At 57.2% G+C, this 27444-nt stretch overlaps 1 protein-coding gene across 1 annotated transcript; it reads left to right on the forward strand.

Annotated features, from left to right (window-relative positions):
- Positions 1 to 380: 380 nt before the first annotated feature.
- HCN2 (hyperpolarization activated cyclic nucleotide gated potassium and sodium channel 2) lies at positions 381 to 27443 on the forward strand. The gene is given in 9 exon segments (XM_049788735.1): positions 381 to 526; positions 528 to 1031; positions 12975 to 13398; positions 14740 to 14901; positions 17525 to 17743; positions 19089 to 19235; positions 24686 to 24926; positions 25033 to 25197; positions 25992 to 27443. Coding segments are annotated over 9 exon segments (2736 nt in total). The 3' UTR covers positions 26720 to 27443.
- Position 27444: the final 1 nt, after the last annotated feature.

A 27444-nucleotide genomic window follows, 5' to 3' on the forward strand; every position in this document is an offset into this window, starting at 1 on the left:
ACCCCTCTGTCCAAGAGGCCCAGCGGCCCTGAGCCGGGCGCCGTGACCTTGGGCGTGCCCTTGCGCGCGGCCACGCGGGCCTCAGTTTCCCCGGGTGTGAGCGCGCGCGCGCGAGTCTCCGGGGCCCCGCGCCGCGCGTGACCTTGGCGCGTCCCCGACCCCGTGGGTGTGAGCGTGTGTGTGGGCGGGTGGGCGCCGGGCCGGGCCGGACCGGGGCGGGGCGCGCGCGGCGCGGGGCGTGGCTACGACTAGGACCCCGCCCACACCCACAAGCCCCGCCCCGCGCTCGAGACCACGCCCACGCCCCGCCTCCCTCCCTCGGGCTCCGGCCGGCGGCGGCGGCGGCGGCTCCGCTCCGCACTGCCCGGCGCCGCCTCGCCATGGACGCGCGCGGGGGCGGCGGGCGGCCCGGGGAGAGCCCGGGTGCGACCCCCGCGCCGGGGCCGCCGCCGCCGCCTCCGCCGCCGCCGCCGCCCGCGACCCCCCAGCAGCAGCCGCAGCAGCAGCAGCCGCAGCCGCCGCCGCCGCCCCCCCGCGCCCCCGCCGGCGCCCCCCGCGCCCGCCCGGCCCGACGCGCCCCCGGAGGCGGCCGAGTCGTGCGGCCCGCCGCGGGCCCGGCTCCGCAGCCGCGACAGCTCGTGCGGCCGGCCCGGCACCCCGGGCGCGGCCAGCACGGCCAAGGGCAGCCCGAACGGCGAGTGCGGGCGCGGCGAGCCGCAGTGCAGCCCCGCGGGGCCCGAGCTGGGCCCGGCGCGGGGCCCCAAGGTGTCGTTCTCCTGCCGCGGGGCGGCCGCGGGGCCGGGGCCGGGGCCCGGGCCGGCGGACGAGGCCGGCAGCGAGGAGGCGGGCCCGGCCGGGGAGCCGCGCGGCAGCCAGGCCAGCTTCATGCAGCGCCAGTTCGGCGCGCTCCTGCAGCCCGGCGTCAACAAGTTCTCGCTGCGGATGTTCGGCAGCCAGAAGGCGGTGGAGCGCGAGCAGGAGCGCGTCAAGTCGGCGGGGGCCTGGATCATCCACCCCTACAGCGACTTCAGGTGAGGGGAGGGCGGGCGGCCGCCCCGCTGCCGGCCTGTCCTTGGAGCGCCTGGCCGAGGGCGGGGCCGCGCGCGCCGCGAGTGACCTCGGGGGGCCCCTCGGTGACCTCGGACCCGACCCGGAGCCGGCCCGGGGTGGCTGGCTGGCTGGCTGGCCGGGTCGGCTCGTGGGAACCGCACGCGGCGAGCGCAGAATGGGGGGCACCCTGGCGCGCCCCCTCCCACGCACTCTGACCTCCCCCGCCCGGTGGGGTGCGCGTCACCGGGGGCGAGCGGCGGAGAGGACGAATAGAGGGGAACGTGGGCGCCGGGGAGGTGGAAGGAAGGGATGGAGGAAGGAAGGAGGAAAGGAAGGATGAGAGAAGGAAGGAAGGAAGGAAGGAAGGAAGGAAGGAGGGAAGGAGGGAAGGAAGGAAGGAAGGAAGGAAGGAAGGAAGGAAGGAAGGAGGGAAGGAGGGAAGGAAGGAGGGAAGGAGGGAAGGAAGGAAGGAAGGAAGGAAGGAAGGAAGGAAGGAAGGAAGGAAGGAGGGAAGGACGCGCTGGAAGGACGTGCCCGGAGGCGCCCGGCGTGGAAGAGGTTAACCAGGGGCCCCCCTCAGGCTCCCCCAGTTTCCACCAGTGCCCCACCGCGGGGAAGGCGCGGCCCTGCCCGGCCCGGACACCCCAGCCTCGACCTGCGATCGGCGGGCGGAGTCTGGCTCAGGGCCCGGGCGGCACGGAGGGGGCATCTCTGGGGTGCCATGTGCCCGGGATGTGCGTGTGTAGAGGCCGACCTGAGCGGCCGGGCTGGGCTGGCTCCGCGCGCGCGTCCTCCGGCCGTGAATGGGCAGCGCGCATTCCGAACGCTGCCTGCCTGCCTGCCGCGGCGGGTGTGTGTAATCACGAGCATGTGACTGCGGGGGTGGGGGTCCCCAGCGCGCCAGTGGGGTGCCTGCTCGAGGTGGAAGGAGAAGGGGAGAAGGGGAGGAGGCGTGTCCCCCAGAAGGTGCCCCTGCTCGGGTGCCCTCCTGGTGTGCCTGGTGTGCATGGCGAAGGGGCAGAAATGATGTGACAGTCAGTGAGCAAAGCTTGTGAGTTTGGGGTGCCCCGAGCCTCCTGTGGCCCGACTATTCAGGCTGGGGCGCTTTCAGCACCATGGACAGCTCCAGAGGCCTCTTAACCGGCAGGAACCCCAGGTCTGAGCCTCAGTGAGGTCCCAGATGGTCTCCACTTTCTCCTGGATTCTCAGAGCAAGGAGAGATGAGGGGGAGTCTTCGGGGTGCTTCCCTTTACTCTGGAAATCCCCCAGGATGGACAGCTGGAGAAACTGAGGCTCAGGGAAACTCAACATTGGGAAGTCCAGGATTTCATTTCATTTCTTTTTGTTTTGTTTTGTTTTGTTTTGGGACCATACCGGGCTGTGCTCAGGGCTGACTCCTGGCTCTGTGCTCAGAAATTACTCCTGGTGGGCTCAGGAGACACTAAGGGATGCCAGGGATCGAATTGGGGCGACCACGTGCAAGACCAACGTCCTTCCCCGTTGTACTGTGGCTCTGTCCCCTAGTCAGGATTTTTCTGGAGGTGACACAGATCTGGAGCAGGGGATCTGGGTTTTGGGGGGCACAGCTGTCCTTGAGCAGGGATGCCGAGAGAAGGTGTGTTAGGACGGGTCCGGATTAACCTGAGTTCAGCGTCCTGGGGTGCTCCAGTGTGCCCCAGTGCCTTGCTCTTTGCTCTCCTGTTGGTCTGGGCTATGTGCATGGATCTGGTTTCCAGATGCCTGGGTCCCGGGAGCCTCGCTGTGAACCGCAAGCGGGCAGGGAAGTGACTCAAAGGGCTGTTTTGCTTCTGACAGCTCCAGGATGGTTCCCCGGTGCTGCATGGTCCCCAGAGAATCCTTGAAAGTGACCTCTGAGCACTGAGCTGGGAATCGTCCCTGAACACTGCCGGATGTAGCCCCAAGTCCCCTCCCAAAAAAAGAGAGAAAAAGCAAGCATGAGAGGCTGATACAGCTGTCAGAGGGCTGGGCCTTCTGGTGCTATTGCATGGCTGTAATAGGCACTGATAACACTGATAAATGGGGGAGGACAGGCTGATATGGGGGCGCCTTGTCCACGTCTCTTGTGATGGCTCTTGGCTTCCTTTATCCTGAAGAAAGGGCAGGGGGCTGAAATGGGGTGCAGGGCGCAGCAGGCAGGCATGCCACAGGGTGGGGGGGGGACTGCAGATCAGCTGTAATGAGGGGGTGAGTGGAGGCAGCGTGTGTGGCTTGTGGTTGGGACTGGGGAAGTAGTCACAATCAAGTTTTCTAATTTATTGAGGAAAAGAAAAAGAAAAGAGTTCTGGGGGGTGGCCTGGAGTGATAATACAAGATTTCCCTGCACGCAGCTGACCCAGGTTTGATCCCCAGCACCCCATAGGGTCCCCTGAGCCCTATCAGGAGTGATCCCTGAGTGCAGAGCCAGGAGTCAGCCCTGAGTGTCCCCAGGTATGGCCCCAAGACAACAAGATTTATGGGGGACTGCAAGGCTAGAGAGAAGGTACAGCAGGTAGTGCGTTTGCCTTGAACATAGCAAACTTGGGATTGATCTTGGACCCCTGGGCGCCCACCAACATTGTTCATCATTGCCCAAACACCGAACCAACAAATTAACCAACAAAATGACATCCAGAACCAGGAGAGTCAACATGGCCTGGAGGCCCTTGGGGGCTCAGGATTCCACCCCCCACAGGGGCCCCTCCTCTAGTGTCACCTGGAGCTGGGAAGCAAGAGGCAGGGCTGTGAGGTGATGGGGCTTGGGCCGGCTCAGGAAGCTGCACCCCCCTACAATAGATGATGGGGGGGGGTTGCTCGGTGCCCTGATCAGGCTGGCACATTCATATTTGCCCTTGTGCTGCCTCTGACCAGCCCCCAGTCTTCTCTGGGTAGCCCAAGCATGAGGCAGGGGTGGTGTGAAGGGAAGGGGATTGCTTTGGCTGTCACTGCCAGGCCTCATCTCCTGGGAATTGGCTCCACTTTGCGCCATCTGGCCCTACACCTGTTCCAGGTGTGGTGCCCTCATGTGCCTCCCAAGATGCGCCCTGCTGGGATGGGAGCGGCTGTCTTGGGAGGCCCCCAGGTCATGTCCCTGCCATGGCATCAGCGCACTCCCAAGGAGGAGGTGACAGTGTGCTAGGGCCAAGCATGGGGGTCCAGGAGCGGTGGACCGGGCCAGTGCCAAACATTTCCTGGCTCCTGCCGGTCACCAGCGGACCTGTAAAAGCACCTTACGCTTGTTATGGAAGTGCTCCAGGAATGTGAGGGTGCCTTCCATGTGTTCCAGGGGGTGATGCATCAGGAACAGCAAAGGGCCTGTCCCAGGAGCTGCAGACAGGGTGTGTGTGATTTTTTTCAGGATCATTTGGGGGAAAGCCAGGGAGATGCTCCAGGAATGTGGGATGAGGTACTCAGGAGCACAGAGAGGTGCTCCAAGACTGGAAGGTGTTCCAGCAGCATGAGACATGTGCTCCAGAAAAGTGATAGGGATGCTCTAGATGCATCAGAAATGGGGGGTGCTCTAGGAATCTGGAGAAGGTACTCCTGGATGCTGGGGAAGAGTGTTTATGGCAGAGACATACATTCTCTCTACCGGGTGATATAGAAACACTGTCCAGGGGCCCAGGGGGTGGTGGGTTTTCACACTGTGGTCTGGGGAACAGTGGAAGCCTAGTGAGTAGAGGAGGACTCTAAGGATCAGGGGGCCCTAGGAGCACTTTCCCTTCACCCCCAAATGTCAAACCCTCTACATAGGACACTCAAGCTCCTACATCTCCTACATCGTGGGTTCCCCTAATGAGCTCGCTGAGGGGTGGGGTCCGGCAGCCCCCATCTCCTGTCTGGGGTGCCCCTTCTCTCCTCTCTGTCCCCTCCTGTGGTAGATCCTAGTGAAAGAGCAGCCCTGGAGGGTGGGAGCACCACACTGTCCTGGGGGTTTCATCAAGAAATCTTGGGGACCCAGGGATACGCTGTCCATGTCCCCAACCCACTCACGTCTAAGATCCCTCCAGCTGCTGCCCCCCTGCACCTCCAGGGATGATTCTGCTGCCCCCTTCCTGGGCCTTTGCAGGTGACAGATGGCCATGGGGGGGCTGCATCTGGGTCACAGCCTCTGGAGCCCTGTCAGGCATTGGGGGCGGGCTGTCACCCCTAACAGTGCCAGAAGCCCCTAATCTCTGCCCCAGACAGCCCCACAGATCAACGGGTGATCAGGATGTAACCGAGGGGCGCTGCCAATCTCTGGGTCACTTCTGGCCCTCAGCCCCCAATTATCCCATGTGGGCCCTGGCGCAGGCCCAGCCCAAGGGCAGTGGGATGGGGGCAGCGAGCAGTGGCCCAAGGCCCAGCCAGCTGGGAGGACCAAAGCTCCCAGTTTGATGGGGAGGGCCAATGGAGAGGGTCAGACCCTTTCCCTGCACTGGGCTTGCTTTTTTCTTTCTTTCTTTTGTTTTTGGGGCGCACCAGGCGGTGCTGGGATGCAGTTCCCAGCTCAGAGCTCAGGGGTTGTGCCTGGTGGTGCTTCAAAGACTTGGAAAGGCGGGGGCTAGAACCTGGGGTCCTGCTTGCAATAACTGAGCTCAGCGCTTTGAGCGACCATTAATCTGGAGGGCTCTCCTGCCCCCACCCCATGAGTCTCCATGTCCTAATCTCTGAACCCCTCTTAGATCTGTAATTCCACACCCCCAAGCTTAGCCTTCTAATCTGGCTTCCTCAGCTGTCCAGTAATCACTGACCTCAGGGGGGCCCCTAATCCCTTGGATTTGCCCCCCTCCCTGCTCTCCTGCATTGTCTCCCCACAAAGGAAAGGAGGGGAGGGCATCCCATAAAATCACATCAATGTAGGGTTGAAGGGTGCAAGCAGGTGCTGGATCTCAAAGTAGCCTGGGGACTGAGGTCTGGGATACCATGGCCCCTGTGACCCCCACATTATTTCTGCATCTAGGCCTGCAGTTTCTCCCTCTGGTTGACTTGGCCATGGAGCAGGGAAGACCCTCAGAATATTTGCATATACTACAATTCCTTATAAGTTAGAGAAAAAATTTAAAACTTTGAGCTTTTTCTTGGAGGGGGTGTGGGCCTGGGGGCCACACTTGATATACTCAGAGGGTAATTCTGGAGCTCGGGAAAGTGCTCCAGGAGCATGGGATAAGTGCTCAGAGAGCACAAGGAGGTGCTCCAGGAACATGGAGGAGGTGCTCCAGGGAGATAGATGAGGTACTCCAGGAGTGTGGAGCAGTGCTTGAAGGCTTTTGTGGATGCTGAGATGAAAATAGGGTCAAGTACATGCAGGGCAACTGGTTTCCCATTTCTCCTATTCCTCCCCACTTCTTTTTTGTTTGTTTGTTTTGTTTTTGGGGGCCACACCCGGTGATGCAGAGGGATTACTCCTGACTATGCGCTCAGAAATCGCTCCTGGCTTAGGGGACCATATGGGATGCTGGGGATTGAACCGAGGTCCATCCTGGGTCAGTTGCATACAAGACAAATGCCCTACCACAGTGTTATTGCGCCGGTCCCACCCCTCCCCGCTTCTTTATTCTTTGAGCCCAGCCAAGTGTGGGAACCTGGTCAGTCACTGACCAGTGGAAAGGACTGACCTTGCCTAGCCTGGCACTTCCTGATGATAGCTGCAGGCTCTGAGCCCCCACACCCTTCAGCAGGTCTGAGAGGTTTGGGAGGAGAAGGGGCCTCCATGGCCATAATATAGCCAAGGGCATGTTCCTTGTACTCACACCTCTGGATTCTAAGTTTTCCCTGGGGGTTTCTAGTACCTCTTGTTTTTACTGTGTTTTTTTTTTTCTTTTTGGTTTTTGGGTCACACCCGGTGGTGCTCAGGGGTTACTCCTGGCTGTCTGCTCAGAATTAGCTCCTGGCAGGCATGGGGGACTATATGGGACACCAGGATTTGAACCAACCACCTTTGGTCCTGGATCGGCTGCTTGCAAGGCAAACGCCGCTGTGCTATCTCTCCAGGCCAGTTTCTATTTTTGTATGTTTGTTTTGGGGTCACATCCAGCAGCACTCAGGAATTACTCTGGCTCTGCACTCAGAAATCACTCCTGGAAGCCTCAGGGGATCATATGGGATGCCAGGGATCAAACCTAAGTTCGTCCTGGGTCAGCTGCATGCATGGCAAACACCCTACCGCTGTGCTATCACTCTGGCCCCCCATATTGTGGTTTCTTACCCTATCCACCACCCCGTCTTCTCAGCTTGGAGGTATGTTCATTGGTTTGGTTTGGTTTGGTTTGGTTTTGGGGCCACACCCTGCGGTACTTAGGGCTTACACCTGACTCTGTACTCAGAAATCACTCCTGGCGGGCCTTGGGGAGATGATATGGGGTGCTGGGGGTGAAACCTGGGTTGGCTGTGTTCAAGGCAAGTTCCCTACCACTGTGCTATCTCTCTGGCCCAGTTTTGTTTTGTTATGGTTTGGCTTTTGGGTCATGCCCCAGAAATGCTCGGGTTATTCCTGGCTCTCCACTCAGGAATCATTCCTGGTAGTGCTTGGAGGACCCTATGGGATGTGGAGGATTGAACCCCGGTTGGGCTGTGTGCAAGGCAAGCGCTCTCTACCTGCTGTGCCATCTCAGAGCACCACCTACATTCTTTTGTTTTTGTTTTCTGGGTCACACCTGGCTGAGCTCGGGGCTCATTGCTAGCATTGCTTAGGAACTCTAAGAGAGCCAGGGATCAAACCCGGTCAGCCAGGTGCCAGAAAAGGGCCTTCCCCACTCTCCTATCACCCCGAGATGCAAGTCCTCCTCTCTGTGTACCCCAGCAAATGTGACACCAATTGCAATTGGGTGGGAAGTGGGGCGCACGGGTGCTGAACCCAGTCTAGATGGAGGGGTCAGATCCCAACCCTCAGCAGAGCTGGGAATGGGGTCCCTGAGCGTGTGTGGGGGTCACTGACCCTCATCTCTGTCCCCTAATCACCACTCCAGGGTCCTCATCACCTTGGCGGGGGTCCTGCAGGTCAGCTCCCCATCTGCAGGTAGAGAAGGGGCATCATGTTGCGAGAGCAGGGAGGGCGGAGGCCTGCTGCCCGCACTGGTTCCCCAGAGAGTGAGGAAGAGACCGAGTTCCCAGGGGTGCTGGCAGGGCTCCTCCAAGGTCACGAGCTGAGCCCCAGAGGACCCAGCTTTTAGCGGCTGGGCGCCTTCCAACTCACTCTGCACTGGGCCTTGGGCCACATCACTTTTGCGTTTCTCTGTTTTTTTGTTGTGATTTATTTTTTTTCCCTTCCCTTCCTCTTCTCTCCCTTTTGGATCATTTCCTCAGCATCAATTCCCCGAAGTGAAGGCAGCAGGGCCACCCGCTGGAGGGGTGTGAAGCGCTGAAATTCTGGACAGCGTTCCGGAAATAGGGCTCCTCCGTCTGTGGCCAAGCAGAGGCGCAGGATTATTTACTGCTGCTAATTTGGGCCTGTGAGCTCCAGATATTGGGGGGATGGGGATTTGGGCTAGGTGGGGGGCAATGAAGAGCTAGAAAGGGTTGCTAAGGCACTTGCCTTACATACGGTTTGGGTTTGGTTTGTTTTTTGGGGGGCCACACCCAATGATGCTCAGAGGTTACTATCTTTGTTTGTCTTTGGGCCACACCCTGTGGCACTCAGTGGTTACTCCTGGCTCTGCGCTCAGAAATCACTCCTGGTAGGCTCAGGGGACCATATAGGATGCAGAGGATCGAACCCCATAGCTGAGTGCAAGGCAAATGCCCTACTTGCTGTGCTGTTGCTCCAACCCCTCAGAGGTTACTATTGACACTACCTTGCATGTGTTTGACCTGGGTTCAACCCTCAGCATCCCATATGGCCCCCAAGCCTTCAGGAGTGAATCCTGATCACAGAGTCAAGTCCTGAGCATCTTTGGGTGTGGTTCCCCTCCTGCCCCACAAAAAAGAAAAATCTAAAGGACAGAGATGTGATGTTTTTGTTTTTGTTTTTGTTTTTTGGGCCATACCCAGTAACAGGGGTTACTCCTGGTTATGCGTTCAGAAGTCACTCCTGGCTTGGGGGACCATATGGGACACCGGGGGATCGAACGAGGTCCATCCAAGGCTAGTGCAGGCAAGGCAGGCACCTTACCTCTAGCGCCACCGCCTAGCCCCAGATGTGATGTTTTTAACTGTTGGCCAAATGCATGTTTTGCATGCAGGAGGCCTGGCTTTGAGGGTCCCCCAGGTTCATCTGATTCCTGAGTACAAAGATAGGAATAGATCTCATCCCCAAAAAGAGAGCAAAACTCATTAAATGGGTGTTTAATACGATGTCTGATTGTTTTGTTTGTTTTGGGGGTCTGTTTTTTTTTTTTTTTTTGTCACATCTGGGGATGCTCAGGGGTTACTCCTGGCTCTATGTTCAGGAATTACTCTTGGCAGTTCCCAGGGGACTCTATGGGGTGTCGGGGATTGAACCTGTGTTAGCCTCATGCAAGGCAAGTGCCCTACCTGCTGTCTTATTGCTCTGGCCCTAAAATGCTGCATGAGACTGTGGTGGTGGTGGGGTGAGGAGACTCAGACTTATTCTCATCACCTGAGAATGACCTCAGAATCCCTTGGGAGAGCACAGTGTTAGGAGGCCACTCAGTGCTTGGGGGTCACTTCCGACCTAAGGGCTGCTTGAGAAAATCAAAAAGTAAAACATCCATTATAGGGGCTGGAGCTAGAAGACAGTGGGGAGGGCCTTTGCCTTCCACGTGGCCAACCTGGGTTTGATCCCTAGCATCACATAGGATCACATAGCATCACCAGGAATGATTTCTGAGTGCAGAGCCAGAGGTAACCCCTGAACTCCATCGAATGTGACCTCAGACCCAAAACCTAAAAGGCAAAAAAATAAATCCCAAACCTTACCATAATTTATATTTATTTGTTTAGGTGCCACAGCTGGCAGTGGACAGAACTTAACTGTGGCCCTGCTCTCAGGGATCAGGGGACCCAATGGAGTACTGGGGGTTGAACTGCGGTTCATTTACTTGCCAGAAAAGCATCTTCTGCATTGCCCTAGCTTTCCAGCCCCATATATTTGGGATCTCACAATACCTAAGTGGATGTTAAAACTAAAAAAAGAAATGATTAAAAAGTGCCTAGTAAGTCTAGTCATAACATTGACCAACCACCATCCATTTCTAGAACCTTCCATGTCCCATAGAGGAAGTCCTCCTCCCTTGTTCTTCTCTTACAGTCCCACTTCCTATCTGCATAGGCATCTGTTTTGGGCATTTGTTGTTGTTGTTGTTTTTGGGTCACACCTGGCAGTGTTCAGGGGTTACTCCTGGCTCTATGCTCAGAAATTGCTCCTGGCAGGCTCAGGGGACCATACGGGATGCTGGGATTCAAACCACCGACCTTATGCATGCAAGGCAAACGACTTCCCTCCATTCTATCTCTCTGGCCCCATGTTTTGGGCTTTTTTTTTTTTTTTTTTTGGTTTTGGGCCACACCCTGTGACGCTCAGGGGTTACTCCTGGCTATGCGCTCAGAAGTTGCTCCTGGCTTCTTGGGGGACCATATGGGACGCCAGGGGATCGAACCGCGGTCCGTCCTAGGCTAGCGCAGGCAAGGCAGGCACCTTACCTCCAGCGCCACCGCCCGGCCCCTGTTTTGGGCATTTTTATCTCTGGATCCTACCCTGGTTTGGGGGTAGTCTTTGGGGGTGTCTGTGTCTCTCCCAGAACATCCTGAGTTCAGGGGTATCTGCGTGGGGAGAGTCTCAGCACTGCATGTCCCTGCATGGCTGTGGGAGAGTCTGGGGGGGCCCCTCATGTTCACAGTGGGGTTGCTTCCTTGGTCAATATCCACCTCTTGGCCCTTGGGGGTAGAGCTCTGGGTTGTGGGGCAGCTGGGAAGACGCTGCCCTGGGGTTTTTGGGGCGATGGTGTGGAACCAAGTGGCCCAGGGCCATGGGGTGATTCTTTTGAAGAAGTGCCAGTCTTCCCTCGGAGAATCACATTTTCTCGATTGCTCTGAGCCTGGGCGTGGATCCATGTGCTCTTTCTCTGCAGCTCCTGCTTCAGGGAGGCAGAGGAGATGGGGCCTCCGTCAGGAAATATTTCTTCTTGGGGCTGGAGTGGTAGCATAGCAGTAGACGTTTGCCTTGCACATGGGTGACCCAGGACAGACACAAGTTCCATCCCCTGCAACCCCTAAGCCAGGAGCAATTTCTGAGCACAGAGCCAGGAGTAACCCCTGAGCATCAACAGATGTGGCCCAAAAACAGAAGAAAAAAAAAAAAGAAATATTCCTTCTTGGGCCAAAGCGATAGAACAACAGGTTAGGTGTTTGTCTTGCACCTGGCTTCCATCCCCAGCATCCCATATATTCCCTCGAACCCACCAGGAGTAATTTCTGAGTGCAGATCCAGGAGTAACCCCTGAGTACTAACAGGTGTGGCTCAAAATCAAACAAACAAACAAACGACGAAAAGGAAATATTCCTTCAAGACTGAAGCCATAGGAGAACAGTGGGGAGGGTGTTTGCCTCACACTTGGTTTGATTCCCAGCATCCCACAGGGTCCCCTGAGCATCTCTAGGAATGATATCTGAGCACAGAGCTAGAAGTAAGCTTGAACATCACCAGGTGGGACCCAAAAGCAAACAAAATAATTATTTTACATTAATTGATAGATCTTCTCTGACTGTGCTCCCCAGGCAAAATTTCTCATTGTTTCTGTTGGGGGACCACACCTGAGGGACTCAGGGGTGACTGCTGATTATGTGTGGGAACCCTGGACTCAGATTTGGGGCTCCCAAATCCAAGTCCATGCTCTAACTTCGTGAGCCATTGTCCGACAGGGTGGAATTTGGGGACTGACCTTGGGAACTGCTTCTTGTTTTTTATTTTCTCTTTTGGGGAGTGGGGGACATACCTGATGATGCTCAGGGACTGCTCCCAGCTCTGTGCTCAGTGTTGGGGATTGAGCCCCATACTCCTGCTTGCAAATCCTGCAGTCAGCCCTTGGGCGAACACTCTGGTCTGTGCTCAGGACTGACTCCTGGGTTTGTGCTCCCAGATGGCTCTTGGTAGGACTTTGGGAACTATATGGGATGCTGGGGATCGAACCCAGATCGGCCACGTGAAGGCAAGCTCTGTCCCTACTGTCCTGATGCTCAGCCCCATCTCCCTCTTCTGGTTTGGGGTACATTTGGGACTGGGAAACACAGTCACCATTATTGGGAGGCACATTTATATATAAATATGTGACATATCTATCACATTTATGGTCTGAGCTCTGAAAAACCCACCCAGTGCCTTTGTTCCTCTAGATTCCTGCTCAGCGTGGCTCTGGCCCTTCCATTCTCCCACTCCAGAAAGCTCCTGGAATGGGGACACAGCCGTGACCCCTTCTCCCTCTCCCTCCCACTGCTGCCCAAGCCTCTGTGTCTGTCTCCCAGCGTGTTAAGCCACTGGACTCTCCTTGCTCTTGTCCCTGATATTTTTTGGACCTTTTTGGTCATGGGAAACATTTCATCTATTTTTGAGCGCCTTCTTGGGCTTTCGTTAGGTCTCATGATTGTTCAAGGAGAGTGGGTCAGAGCCGGGCCAGGCAGACAGAGAAGAGAGGGAGGGAAGGAGGGGCAGCCCCGTGTGGGCTGGGAAAGCATCCTGGAGGTAGTGTCCACACTCAACATCATCATCATCACCCCAGGGCCAGAGCCTCCTCCTACTTTTTTGGGGTGGGGCTGGAGGAGGCAGCTGGGGGTCCTTGGCAAGTGTGTGACGGTCCCCTTCCTGCAGGTTATTTTTTGTTTTGTTTTGTTTTTGGTTTTTGGGCCACACCTGGCTGTGCTCAGGGGTTACTCCTGGCTGTCTGCTCAGAAATAGCTCCTGGCAGGCACGGGGGACCATATGGGACGTCGAGATTCGAACCAACCACCTTAGGTCCTGGATTGGCTGCTTTATCTCTCCGGGCCCTTTCCCACAGGTTTTACTGGGATTTCACCATGCTGCTGTTCATGGTGGGGAACCTCATCATCATCCCGGTGGGCATCACGTTCTTCAAGGACGAGACCACGGCCCCCTGGATCGTCTTCAACGTGGTCTCGGACACCTTCTTCCTTATGGACCTGGTGCTCAACTTCCGCACGGGCATCGTCATCGAGGACAACACGGAGATCATCCTGGACCCCGAGAAGATCAAGAAGAAGTACCTGCGCACGTGGTTCGTGGTGGACTTCGTGTCCTCCATCCCTGTGGACTACATCTTCCTCATCGTGGAGAAGGGCATCGACTCGGAGGTGTACAAGACGGCGCGGGCCCTGCGCATCGTGCGTTTCACTAAGATCCTCAGCCTGCTGCGGCTGCTGCGGCTGTCGCGGCTCATCCGCTACATCCACCAGTGGGAGGAGGTGCGCGGCGGGGCTGGGGGGGGTCCGTGGGGGCCAGGGTGGGGCGAAGAGGATGGCACTGAGGCAGGGCTTGGGCATGGGGCAGGGCCATAGGCATGCTGCTGATAGGTACAGGGCGGAGCCACTGTCTGTTGTGGGCGGGGCTTATAGCACAAGGAGGGAGCTACAGAATGTTGTGGGCGTGGCCGGGGTTGAAACGGGCGGGGCTTACATAGTAAGGACTGAGTTGTGGGTGGGGCCACTGTCTGTTGTGGGTGGAGTTTATATTACAAGGGTGGGGCTACGGGCTGCTGTGGGTGGAGTTGTTAGTACAGGGCGGGGCTTCTGTGGGCGGGACTGTTAACCCAGAGACAGAGCCATAAGACTTGCTTATAGGCTGGGCTTTTGGCACATGGGTGGGGCCACTGTCAGTTGTGGGTGGGGCTTATATTACAAGGGCGTGGTCACATGTTTCTGTGGGCGGAGCTTACACCAGAAGGGTGGGGCTCCGGGCTGCTGTGGATGGAATTGTTAGTACAGGGCGTGGCCACAGGCTGCTGTTGGCAGGGCTGTTAGGGGTGGAGCCATATGACATACTTATAGACTGGGCTGTTGGCTTCTGTGGGCGGGGCTTGTGTCACAAGGGCGTGGCCACGAACTGCTGTGGGCGGGGTTGCTAGTACAGGGGCGTGGCCATGGGTTGCTATAGGTGGGTGGGGTTGCCATAGGTGGGTGGAGCCATAAGATATGCTTATAGGGGGCCGGGCGGTGGCGCTAAAGGTAAGGTGCCTGCCTTGCCTGCGCTAACCTTGGACGGACCGCGGTTCGATCCCCCGGTGTCCCATATGGTCCCCCAAGCCAGGAGTAACTTCTGAGCACATAGCCAGGAGTAACCCCTGAGCGTTACTGGGTGTGGCCCAAAAACAAAAAAAAAAAGATATGCTTATAGACAGGGCTGCTGGCACAAGGGTGGAACCATGTGACATGCTGTGGACAGGGCTGTTAGCACAGGGGTGGGACCATGCAGGATGCTGTGAGTGGGGCTGACAGCACAGGTGGGATGTGGGCAGGTCCATGGCGGTGCAGGAGTGCAGGAGAGGGGAAATAGCCTGTGCTAAGGAGGTCAAGGGGAAAGATGGGCAAGGTCAGTGGAAGAACCAGGGCATGAGCAGACAGTGAGGGCCCAAGAGTGATAAGCACCATGGATTCTTGCATGGTGGGGCTCTCGCAGACAAGTCCCTTAGTGGCTTTTGTGAACCCCAATGGCCTTCGAGAGTGTGGCCTTCAAGGGTGTGCTCCCTTTGGCTGAGGGCAGGGCTCTGGGCCAGTCCTTAAGTTCCTCACCCTCTCCCCGCCCGCTAGATCTTCCATATGACCTATGACCTGGCGAGCGCGGTTATGCGCATCTGCAACCTCATCAGCATGATGCTGCTGCTGTGCCACTGGGACGGCTGCCTGCAGTTCCTGGTGCCCATGCTGCAGGACTTCCCGCGCAACTGCTGGGTGTCCATCAACGGCATGGTGGTGAGTGCGCGTGTGCGGAGGCTGCCACTTTGCTCTGGGGTTCAGGGAGAGACATTGCACTGCGAGGCGAAGCATTGGGTAAGGGAGCTGGGTGCTGGAGTTACTAATGGAAGCATGGTGGAGATCCCAGCATAGCACTGAGGGGAAAGCCTGAGGCCCCGCCCGCTGTGCTGGTTGAAATTCGAGGCCCCGCCCCTCAGGACATGCCACGCCTCCAAAGACTTAGCTTCTCCCTCCTATCTTCGAGGCCACGCCCTCTCCAAGCCCTGTCTGATATGAAGGGGCACCTGGATCACCCCTCACCCTCAAGGATTCCAACTCCTGTGCAGAGGGGAAACCAAAGCCCCACCACCATGCTGGAGAGACGAAAGTTCTAGATGGACCCACTGTGCAGAAGGGAAACAGGTCCAGAGGGTGTCCAGGAGGCAAACCCCAGTTCCCAGCTAAATGTGGTATCTGAGTGTCGACTGCCTTGACTCCATCTCCACTGGTCTGTAGTTGGTTTTGAGTCCTTTGGACAGCACCAGGATTGCTGGAGGACAACTAGTCACCCCAAGATAATTAAGCGGTGTTTTGGGTGGTTCATGCTACTTTTCTCTCTCTTAGTTTTGGGGCCACATCTGGTGATGCTCAGGGCTGACATTCAGTGCCGTGCTCAGGGAGCACTCCTGGTGGGTTTGGGGAACTTTAGAGCGTTCCAGTTTACTGTTTCAAGACCAGCACTCTTGCTCCCTGTTGTACTATCAACATTCTGTATGTTTTGGGGTCACATTCAGGTTTCTCTCGAGCTGCTCTCAGCTCTGCACACTCCTTGTGATTCTGGGGGTACAGGGGGTGGAACCCAGGTGTCCTGCATACAAACCACGTATGTGTTCAGTCAGTGCAGTCATGTTGCAAACCATCCGGAATTATTTTTTTTATTTTTTTTTTTTGGTTTTTGGGCCACACCCGGTGACGCTCAGGGGTTACTCCTGGCTATGCGCTCAGAAGTCGCTCCTGGCTTGGGGGACCATATGGGGTGCCGGGGGATCGAACCGCGGTCCGTCCTAGGCTAGCGCAGGTAAGGCAGGCACCTTACCTTTAGCGCCACCGCCCGGCCCCACCATCCGGAATTATTCTTTTTTTGTTTATTTGTCTTTTTGTTTTGTTTTGGGCCACACCCATTTGACACTCAGGGGATACTCTTGGCTATGTGCTCTGAAATCGCCCCTGGCTTGGGGGACCATATGGGATGCCAGGGGCGGGGCGAGGGGAATCACACTGCGGTTCGTCCTAGGCTAACACTTGCAAGGCAGACGCTTTACCTCTAGCACCACCTCTCCGCACCCCCCCCTTCGAAATTATTTCAAAGGCTTTTTTTTTTATCAGGGCCATTGGCCTTGTATGTATCTGGCCTGGTTCTATCTTCAGTATTCTATATGTTTCCCTAACCCTGGGCAGGAATGATCCCTAAGCACAGAGCCCAGAGTACAGCCAGGTATGACCCCAAAACTAAGGTTATGGGGCCGGTGAGGTGGCTCTAGAGGTAAGGTGTCTGCCTTGCAAGTGCTAGCCAAGGAAGGACCGCAGTTCGATCCCCTGGCATCCCATATGGTCCCCCCAAGCCAGGGGCAATTTCTGAGTGCTTAGCCAGGAGTAACCCCTGAGCATCAAACAAGTGTGGCCCGAAAAAAAAAAAAAAACCCAAAAATACAAAAAACTAAGGTTATTTCTTTGTCCATAGCTTTCCTTTGTGGATGTTGCAGGAATGGAGTCTGCTCCCAAGTGTGGTTGTGGGATTTTCTGGGGTCACCAATCCCCTATAGCTGGACTCTCACACCTATATGTGGGATCCTGCCAGCAGGGATGGTGTATCAGGACCCCAGGGCCCTGATTTCCCAGCCAAGTTAGCAAGGTTCAGAGGACTTCAGGTACATCATGGGATACAGGCGAGGGCCCTCTCCAGACCTTGGAGCTGAGGGGTGCAGCACACAGCGGGTGTGCTGGAGGCGGAGGTAGAGTGGGCGGCCGGCCCAGCGCCTGGTACAGCTGCTGGGTTGAAGCCATTCATTGTCATCCGCCATCAGGCCTCCTGCCCTGTTTCCTGGACAGCAGTGCTGTCCTCTCCCCCAGCCGGGTCAGCTAAGGATCAATGGGGCCCCTCCTGCCCTCCAAAGCCACCCTGCATTGGCTTCCGGTGTCCTCAGCTCACTCCCTGACTTCCCCTGGAACTTTCCAGGACATCCCAGACTACTCAGAGGCTCCTGCATTCCCTACCAGAGTCTGGTCCCTCTGAGCCTCCATTTCTCACCACTCACATCCACACACATTCATGACGTCTGCCTCTGTTGTTTTTTGTTTTTTTAGTTTTGGGGCCACATCCTGTGGTGATCAGGGGATTACTCCTGACTGCTGACTCTCCGTTCAGATCCCTCAGGGGATCATATGGGATGTCAGGGATCAAACCTGGATTGGCTGTGTGCAAGTCAAACACTCTATCTGCTATGCTAACACTCCCACCCCCATGGCACCTGCCTCTCTCTTGGTTACCCCTGTGGATGGAGAGCTCAGCCCCTTGAGTTTGGGGAGCGTGGACAAGCATGATTCTGGGATTGACTGCAACTTCACCCCTGTCCCCTTGCAGAACCACTCCTGGGGTGAGCTCTACTCCTTCGCTCTCTTCAAGGCCATGAGCCACATGCTATGCATCGGCTATGGGCGGCAGGCGCCTGAGAGCATGACAGACATCTGGCTGACCATGCTCAGTATGATCGTGGGCGCCACCTGCTACGCCATGTTCATTGGCCACGCCACGGCGCTCATCCAGTCCCTCGATTCCTCCCGGCGACAGTACCAGGAGAAGGTCAGGCAGCCTGGGTCTGAGCGGGGAGACCCCTCGTGGGGTCTAAGCGGAGAGGTCCAACATGGGGTCTGAGTGGGGAGGCCCAGCCCAGGTTTGAGCAGGGAGATCCAACATGGGATCTGAGGGCGGAGGCCCAACTAGTCTAAGGGGGGAGGCCCAGCCTACTCTAAGGAATAAGGCCCAGCCTGGGGCCCAGTGGGGATGCCCACCCAGCCTTGTGTGTAGGGAAGATGAGGTTAGATTCTGAGAGGGGAGGTCCAGCCTGCAATCTTGGGGGAGAGGTTCAGCCTAGTGTGGGAGGAGGCCCAGCCTGGAGTTGGCACCTTGGAAGTAAGATAGCTTAGAGTGTGGAGGGATTCACCATGACGGATTCACCGTCTTGGGGACAGCCTGATGATGTGCTCAGGACAACATCTGGAGGTACAGGACCACAGGAGGTTAATGGGTCTGAGACTATGTCAGGAGGCTGGGCAGCCTTGGAAAAATGCAGAGAAGGCTCAGGGCCCTTTGGGAGAAGGAGCCTGGTCCTAGGGGGGGTAAGAGAGCAGGAAGGGGTGGGGGTCCAGATAGGGCAGGGCTCACTTGGGGGTTGGGAGGTACTGTTATAGGAGGTACAGCTTTCAGGGTGTTCCTAGGTTGGAGGAGACACCAAACAGTTGTGGAGGGTCACTCGGGGACAAGCCAGGCAGCCTCTGGGGAAGCAGGGCTATCTCATCATGGAGAGCAGGTGTGGCCTGCCCCGTGCCTCAGTGTCCCCCACTGTGACTGTGAGTGTCCTAGACTCCCTGGACCCCATCCAGCCCAGCCTGCACCGTGCCCCCACGTCTGGCCCTGCAGGCAGCTGCAGTCGCCCCCACCCTATTGCCCCCCCAGTGCCAGGCGGGTCGGCCGGGTCATCTGGGCCACGTGCCAGGACACCCAGCTGTCCGGAAGCCGCCGGCCTCTCACCCAAACATGAGCTGGTGCCGCCACCCACCCAGCCGTCACGGGTTCCGCTGAGCTCAGGGCAGCTGGGGCCGGGTGGGGCTGGGGCGGAAGTGAAGGCTGGGGCTCCCCTGGGGGTGCCATGTTGGGGACAGCAGGGCCTGGTACCCCGGCCCTCCCCCATATGCCCATCTCTGCTGCTGGGGAAGAGGATGAGGCACGGGTCTGGGTGGGAACCGAATCATTGGGGGAGTGGGGGTAGGGAGTGACGATGTCTCATATCTCGAAGCTCATGAAAGTCTATGCCAGGCAAGTGCAGTCCAGATGCATCATTTCTCCCCAAACCCCCCAACATAGGACATGCGCTCGGTGCAGCACCTTCCTGGGGTGGGCAATCATTGAGTCCCTCTCCCCACAACAGTACAAGCAAGTGGAGCAGTACATGTCCTTCCACAAGCTGCCCGCAGACTTCCGCCAGAAGATCCACGACTATTACGAGCATCGCTACCAGGGCAAGATGTTCGACGAGGACAGTATCCTGGGCGAGCTCAATGGGCCTCTGCGGGAGGTAGGCGGGGCCTGTGAGTTTGTGGGCGTGGAGTATAGATGTGGGTGGGGTTTGAGGTGATTGGGCGTGGTTTGCAGCAGGCTGGGTCCAATCTGGGTGGGATTTGAAGCTGATGGGCATGGTCTGTCATGATGGATGAGGTCTGGAGCAGGATGGGTCTGTGGTGGGTGTGGTTTATGGGGTGATGGGCAGGGCCTGTTATGAGGACAGGGCTTGGGAGGGTCATGTCCATGGTGGGCGGGGCTGAGAAATTGACAACCTGTCAGACCCAGCCTCCTGCGCCTCTTGCACCATAGTGTGTGTGTGTGTGTGTGTGTGTGTGTGTGTGTGTGTGTGTGTGTGTGTGTGTGATTCTCAACTAGAGCTCAGGGTACCTGCATGCATCTTCTAGAGACATCCAGTGCCAGGTTTCAAAGGTGACCTTGACCTGGGAACCACCTCCCCTTTAAGGGTCACCTCTGGCATCCCCAACACTCATGGCCCACAGCTGCATATTTCTCTTTCATGGGATCCGTTGCAGATGAACTCATAGTGTGTTTTGGGGGTTTGGGACATGACTTCTGAACCAGGCAGAGGTCCCAGAGGGACATCACGAGCAGACCCAGTCCTGTGGAAGAAAGAAGTGTATTGGGGTGGGTGACAATGCTGTTCTCAGGCATGGAAGAGGAGGCAGGGGCGGGGGAGCTGGAACGTCGTGCGGGTGGGGCACAGATGCTCACCACCTCCTCTCCCTGGCGACTCTGGTTAACTCCATTGCAAATATTCAGTTGTTGCGTCTGGTAATTACTTCCTTCCTCCTGCGAGCTGCTTTCTCAAGATGTACTTCCCAGACCACAGAATGCAGCAAAGGGAGTGACAGTCAGCTGCTTCCAAGTCCACTGGCCCCACAGCCCCAGGCCCCTCCTCAGTCTCCCCAAAGCATTCTCAGGCTTGTCCCCTACCCTGTGGCCACTGGTATTTGACAATGTTTACATGGTTACTGGTCCCCAGTGAGCAAAACAAAAAAGATGTTCAGAACAGTCCATGGGGGCACTGGAGAAATAGAACAGCAGGGAAGAACTTGCATTGTACAGGGCTGACCTGGGTTTGATCCCTGGCACCCCATAGGATCCCTGAGCTCTGCCAGGAGTAATCCTTGAGCTAAGAAGAGCCCTGAGCACTGCAGGGTGTGGCCCAAGAACCAGAACAGGAACAAAAACATTCTTCTGCACCTGCTTGAGCCTGATGCTGTCCTTATACCCTCTCCTTGGTTGAGGCCCCAGGGGTCCTGCAAACAAGGTCCAGAGTGAGCCTTGAGTTCCTGGGGCCTCTGTGCTGGGCAGCAATGCCCAGGAGTCCCTCTCTGTGCTGTGGAACGCGTCTCCTCGCTGGGGACCAGCCCCAGGGGAGAGTGTGGCTGCCACATGTCATGTGATCGAGCTGCTCCAGTTCCTGCTTCATGCCAGGCCCGCAAGCACACAGTCCCCTCCTGCTCCCTGTGGGGGTTTGCTTTCTTTCTTCCTTTCTTTTTTTTTTTTTTTAACCACACCTGGTAATGCTTGAGGAGTTCTCCCAGTTTGGTGCTAGTGTTAGGTGTAGGGGAGCCACTCCTCGTGATACTTAGGGGATCCAGCAGGGCCAGAAATTCCACTCTGGGTTCTTTGCCACTTTTTTCCCCCTGGGCTGCACCTGTCAGCTCAGTGCTGACTCCTAGTGGTGCTCAGGAGACCCTGTGAGATTGTCAGGGATCGAACCTGTTCTGCCTTATACTTGGCACACTCCCTCCCCCCAACCTATCACTTCAGCTCTGATCTCTTTTTTTTGGGGGGGGGTGTAGGTTGCCACACTCAGTGGTACTCAGGGGTTACACCTGGCTCTGTGCTCAGAAATCACTCCTGGCAGGCTCAGGGGACTATATGGAATGCTGGGGATCAAACCCAGGTCTGTCCTAGGTTGGCTGCATGCAAGGCAAATGCCCGACCGCTGTGCTATCACTTTGGCCCCCTGATTTCATTCTTTTACCCCTTTTTTCCCTTTGCTGCTTGTCATTATGATGAGGTGGAGGGGGACACAAATACACTTGAGGGGTGCTGCCCAAGGGTCGCAGTGATACTTGGCTGTAACAGCAGGAATTCTACGAGGCATGTGGGGTGATGCCAGGGATCGAACTCACACAAACTACATGCCTGTGAGGTGTCTAGCGCTGATGCAGAATCCCAGATCCCTCTTTGTCTTTCAACTTTGCTTATTGTGTTAGCTTGTTCTAGAGGTGTGGGGGTGCAACTCATGTTTTGTATAGCACGGGCTTTGCTCTGCGGGTTGTGCTCGCTTGGCCAATGCCAACTGGGTGCTATGCTCAGTACTTTCTGGAGGGCCATATTTCCTGTATACAGTAGGTGCACAATGCATGCATGCTCATTGTAGGGCAGGTCTGCGCCCCATCTCTGCTCAATACATGCTCACTAATCAGCGGCTTCTTATGCCTGCCCTCTGTATACCAAGCCACACAATGCATGATCACTATAGGGCAGGCTTTGCGCTTGCTGTATACACCAGGAATACAACACATCTTGCTGTGCAGTAGACTCTCATTCTTGTCCTTTGTATACCACAGGTCTCAGTGATGGTTACTGTAGAGCAGGCGTCAGGTCTGTTGTAGACAACAAACACAAAATTTATGCTCACGGGCCTGGAGTACAGTGAATGGGTCTGGCATTTGCCTTGCATTCAGTAATTCTGGGTTTGATTCCTGGCATTCCATATGTTCCTCCAAGCCCACCAGAAGTGATTCCTGAGCCAGGAGTCAGCCTTGAACATAATCAAGCATGTCCCCCCCCCAAAAAAAGAAAAAGTGTACCTCACTATAAAGCAATCCCATCCTGCTGCTGGAATCCAGGGATCGAACTCACAAACTTCGTGCCTGTGAAGTGTCTAGCACGGATGTAGAATTCCAGACCCCACTTTGTGTTTCAGCTTTCCTTATTGTGTTAGCTTGTTCTAGGGGTATGGGGTGCATCTCATGTTCTGTATAGCAGGATCTTTACTCTGCGAGTTGTGCTTGCTTAGCAGGTGCACATTGTGTGTTTGCTGTAAAACTTACCCTGGTACACAGCATCTCTGTACCTCAAATGTGGTCCCTTTGGAAGTTCCCCAAGTCTGGTATAGTAAAAGCTCTTGGGGTCCCCTCCCCTGACCCCAATCAGGTCACCGGCAACAATGCTGAGCCAGCACAGAGGCATCTGATGCTGCACCCTCCACCCTCCCTTTGTTTGTCCCTTCCCACGTCCATGGCGTCTTTCTGGCCTGTCCATATGCTCTGGGTATGCCCAATGGTCTCACCTACCCTGTGTGATGAGCTTGCAAGGCTGGAAAGAGCCACAGCTGGAGCCTTTTCAGCAGGTAGGAGGGAGCTTGCAGGGGCTGGGCTCTGTGGAGGGTGAGGCCAGCCGTGTTCTACTCCTCCAGGGCCCTCCTGCAGGAGGCTCATCCTGGCTCAGTTCCTGCAGAGTCATTTTGAAAAAGCTCGCGATGCCTCCTGTGTCTGAGGCATCCGTGCTGGGGGGGCGGGGGGGGGGGCTTGAGCTGATCTGAGTGAAGGCTGTGGGTCGGCTTCTGTGTGGTTAGTTTCTGGGTCATGCCCAGTGGTGCTGAGAAGACCACGCAGTGCCAGGCTCAGACACGGCTTCATGCAATGCTTCAGCCCTCTGAGCCAGCTCCTGACTGGCTCTCCCACACCTGCAAGGCAGGTGCCCTCCACAAAGTCACAGCTTGGCTCTGCTTTTGCTTTTTTTGTTTGTTTGTTTTTCATTTGTTTGGGGCCACACATTGGCAGATCACTCCTGTGGGACTTGGGGGACCCCATGGGATGCCAGAGATCGTGACATTAGTTCCATGCTAAGCAGGCACTTTACCCACTCTTTGGCCTCTTTGTTTGCTTGTTTGTTTTTGGGGGGAATCTACACTTAGCAATGCTCATGAGGTCCCCCAGAGGGATCAAATTTGTACCTGCTACCGGTAATGCATGTGCTCCTAACCACTTGGATATCTTCCTGGCCCTGCTTGGGTTTTTTGTTTGTTTTTAGTTTTTTTGATTTTTTAGTTTTTGTTTATTTGGTTTTTGGTGCTCAGGAGTTACTCCTGACTCCATGCTCAGAAATTGCTCCTGGCAGGCTCAGGGGACCATATGGGATGCCTGGATTTGAACCACCAACCTTCTGCATGCAAGGCAAACGCCTTACCTCCATGCTATCTCTCCGGCCCCTTGTTTTAGTTTTTGAGCCACTTCTGGTTTGCTCAGGACTGACTCCTGGCTTTGCACTCAGGGATCACTCCTGGCAGTACTTGGGAAAACAGAGGTGCTAGTTGTTGTGTATGTAAATATTTTAGGGGATTATTATGTTACTGACCCTAAACTGATTGGTGATTGTGCCCTACCCTAGGGTGTGACCTGGCATTCTGCCCCCACCCTAGGGTAGTACCTGATTCTGCTTTCACCATTGGGTAGTATCTGATCCCACCATTGGGTAGTACCTGATTCTGGGGGATAAAAACAAGGGTCTGTGGAAGGTGAGAGGCTTTTGGCAGGAACTGATGCTGAGGCTTTGGACTTCAGTCTTGTCCACCGAATAAAGCTAATATTTCCACAAGCCTGACTGTCTGCGAGCTATTTACCCGCCGTTTCACCTCAGAACCGTTGCTGGACAGGGTGTCAGACGCGTGCTCCGAGCTGAAGGGCAAAGACCTCATCCTCCATCCCTCCATCAGTCAACCCCATCAAGGGCTGACTTGCAACACTAGGAATCAAACCTGGGCCACCTAGCTGAGTACAATGCAAGAGCCCTTCCAGCTGCACTCTCTGGGGCCACTCTCATTGTGTTTTTCTGGCCGAATCCCATTCACATTCCCTGGCCAACTAGCATAAAAGAACAGAGCTGCTTCCACCCGCCACCCCACCCCACCATTGTGGGCACAGCGGACTGATGGTGGCTGGTCAAGGTCGAGGCTTATGTAGGGGTACAGATTCATTTGCCTCCTTTCCCAGATGGGTGGGTTGAGCGCAGGAGGTTGCACACGTGTGTATGCATACACAATGCATACATGTGTATATGTAAATGCATGCATGTATGTATGCCGGTGCACATATATCTGGATAAATGTGTATACATATATGTGTGAATGAGTATCTGTATGCACGAGTATGTGTGTGCATCTCTGTACATGTGAGCATGTGCCTATGTGTATTGTTCTCTTGTGTGCACATGTGAAGCCATGAACATACATATTTGCCATGTTGTACACACATATACATGTGGGCGCCTGTGTCTGGCTGGCGTATATGTGTGCACAAGGCACTTGTATGTGAGCATCCGCCATTCCTGTGTGTGTGTGTGTGTGTGTGTGTGTGTGTGTGTGTATGTGTGTGTGTGAATCAGTTCAGCACTGATCCCCTTCCCCTCTGCTTTCCCCATCAGGAGATCGTGAACTTCAACTGCCGCAAACTGGTGGCTTCCATGCCCCTGTTTGCCAATGCCGACCCCAACTTCGTCACGGCCATGCTGACCAAGCTCAAGTTCGAGGTGTTCCAGCCGGGTGACTACATCATCCGGGAGGGCACCATCGGGAAGAAGATGTACTTCATCCAGCACGGCGTGGTCAGCGTGCTCACCAAGGGCAACAAGGAGATGAAGCTGTCCGACGGCTCCTACTTTGGGGGTGCGCGTCCACGGGAAGCCCCAGGGCGACTGTGGGTGGGCGAGGGGGAAAACCGGCTCTGAGTGACACCACCACCCCCCATTTCCTGGGTTGCCCCTACCCACAGAGATCTGCCTGCTGACTCGGGGCCGCCGCACAGCCAGTGTGCGGGCCGACACCTACTGCCGCCTCTACTCACTGAGTGTGGACAACTTTAACGAGGTGCTGGAGGAGTACCCCATGATGCGCAGGGCCTTTGAGACCGTCGCCATCGACCGCCTGGACCGCATCGGTAAGTGGGTGGGGTGGGGGACACCCTCTGCGCGCTTCATTTCTAGCCTTGTTCCCCTGGGAGATGGGGTGCTGTTTGAGGGTAGGGAATCTCTCCTCCATGATCCATGATCGGTAGTGGCAGGGTCTAGAGTAAGCTTGGGGGAAGATGCACCCTGAGCTGGCTTGAGGTCTGTGAGGGCTTCCTAGAGGAGGTGACACAAACTCATTGTTAAAGCGAAGGAACCTTAGATGGGAGCTATGCATGGCCTGGCTCTGGGGAGAAGATGGACTGGGACGTTAGCTGAGATGCGTGTACCCGTGTAGAGCAATTTGTGGGACCAGGCTTTCGGAGGCTACACAGAACCCAGAGCCCGAGGGCTAACTTCTGGTTTCTATTCCTGCACTGCCTGTTGCCCTGAGCACCCCCAGGCACAGATCCCAGTAGGCCTTGAGCATCACTGGGTGTGAGCCGAGTAGGTGCGAGGGAGATGGTTTGGTGTATACAGTGGGTGCTCAGAGCCGTGTTCTCAGGGTGGTTGAACTCACTTCAGGAGCTGCTGTAACCAGCAGGTGCCCCCGGGTTCCAGAATGACTGTGGACTGTAGGCGCTCAACACTTGCTAAATGAGTAGAAAGAAGGTCCTGGAGGTGGTGCCCTTTGTTTCTTTGTTTATTTGGGGGGGAAGGCCACACCCGGAAGCGCTCAGGTGAACCTGCCTCCCGGGCTGCACTCACTGGCCCGCACACCCTGACCCCGGTCTCCACACTCACTGGCCCGCACACCCTGACCCCCGTCTCCGCCTTTCGTTCCCAGGCAAGAAGAACTCGATCCTGCTGCACAAGGTCCAGCACGACCTCAACTCGGGCGTGTTCAACAACCAGGAGAACGCCATCATCCAGGAGATCGTCAAGTATGACCGCGAGATGGTGCAGCAGGCCGAGCTGGGCCAGCGCGTGGGCCTCTTCCCGCCACCGCCGCCGCCGCAGGTCACCTCGGCCATCGCCACGCTGCAGCAGGCCGTGGCCATGAGCTTCTGCCCGCAGGTGGCAAGGCCGCTCGTGGGGCCCCTGGCGCTGGGCTCCCCGCGCCTGCTGCGCCGTCCTCCGCTCGGCGCCGCCACTGCCGCCTCGCCGGGGCCGCCCGCCGCCAGCCCCCCGGGCGCCGCCCCGCTCAGCCCCAGGGCCCCCCGGACCTCGCCCTACGGCGGAGGCGGCGGGCCCAGCTCCCCCGCGGCGCCCCGGGCCGCCGGGCCCGCGCTGCCCGCTCGCCGACTGAGCCACGCGTCCCGCCCGCTGTCCGCCTCGCAGCCGTCGCTGCCCCACGGCGCGTCCGGGCCCGGCCCCACGGCCTCGGCGCGCCCCGCCAGCAGCTCCACGCCGCGCCTGGGCCCCGCGCCCGCCGGCGCCGCCGCCCGGGCCTCCGCCACCGCCGCCCCCAGCCCGGACCACCGCAGGGACTCGGCCTCGCCCGGCGCGGCCAGCGGCGGCGGCGGCCTCGACCCGCTGGACTCTGCGCGCTCGCGCCTCTCGTCCAACTTGTGACCCTCGCTGCGCCGCCCCCCGGGAGTGGCCGGGGCGTGGGGGGCCGGGGACCCGCCGGGCGGCCGTGGGGGCCGGGCGGGGGGCGTCGCCCAGACCAAAGCCATCCACTGCGCTGCCCGGCCGCCCCCGAAGCCATAGAGGAGACTCGTAGGTAGTTGTAGTGGCAGGCACGGGCGGGCCCGGGGCGGCGGGCACCCCCTCCGCGCGCCCCGCGCCGACCCTCTTTCTCATCGACCCCGCGCCCACCCACATCGCCCCAGCCGGGGCTCCCTTCACCTCGGTGCCTGAGTTAACCCAAGCGTCCAATTGGGGGTGGTGGGACGGGGCGTGCGTGCGTCCGTCCCGTCGAGGAGGACTACCTGGGCAGTGCAATACTGGGCCCGCCGGCTTCCGCTGCCCCAAGAAACGCTCACGCAATAACCGGCCCCTGCCCCAGCGCGTCCGTCCTTCCTTCCGTTCGTCCGTCTGTCCGTCCGTCCGCAGTGACCTCCCCAGAGCGGGCATCCCCGGCTCTTGACCCCCTTCACTTCCCCGCTGCCAGGGGCGCGGGGGTGGGGAGGCCCAGGGAGGGGTCCCCGCCGTCGAGATGAATGTACTGACGAGCCGAGGCAGCAGCCCTTCCTTCCCCTCCACCACCGCGCCCCCCAACCCCGGCCCCACTAAGCCCCCTTCCCCACACGCACACACCCCCATTCCGCGCAATAAACGACAGCATTGGCGCCCAG

The sequence above is a fragment of the Suncus etruscus genome, chromosome 15 (assembly GCF_024139225.1).
Source record: "Suncus etruscus isolate mSunEtr1 chromosome 15, mSunEtr1.pri.cur, whole genome shotgun sequence".
NCBI classification, from domain to species: Eukaryota; Metazoa; Chordata; class Mammalia; order Eulipotyphla; family Soricidae; genus Suncus; species Suncus etruscus.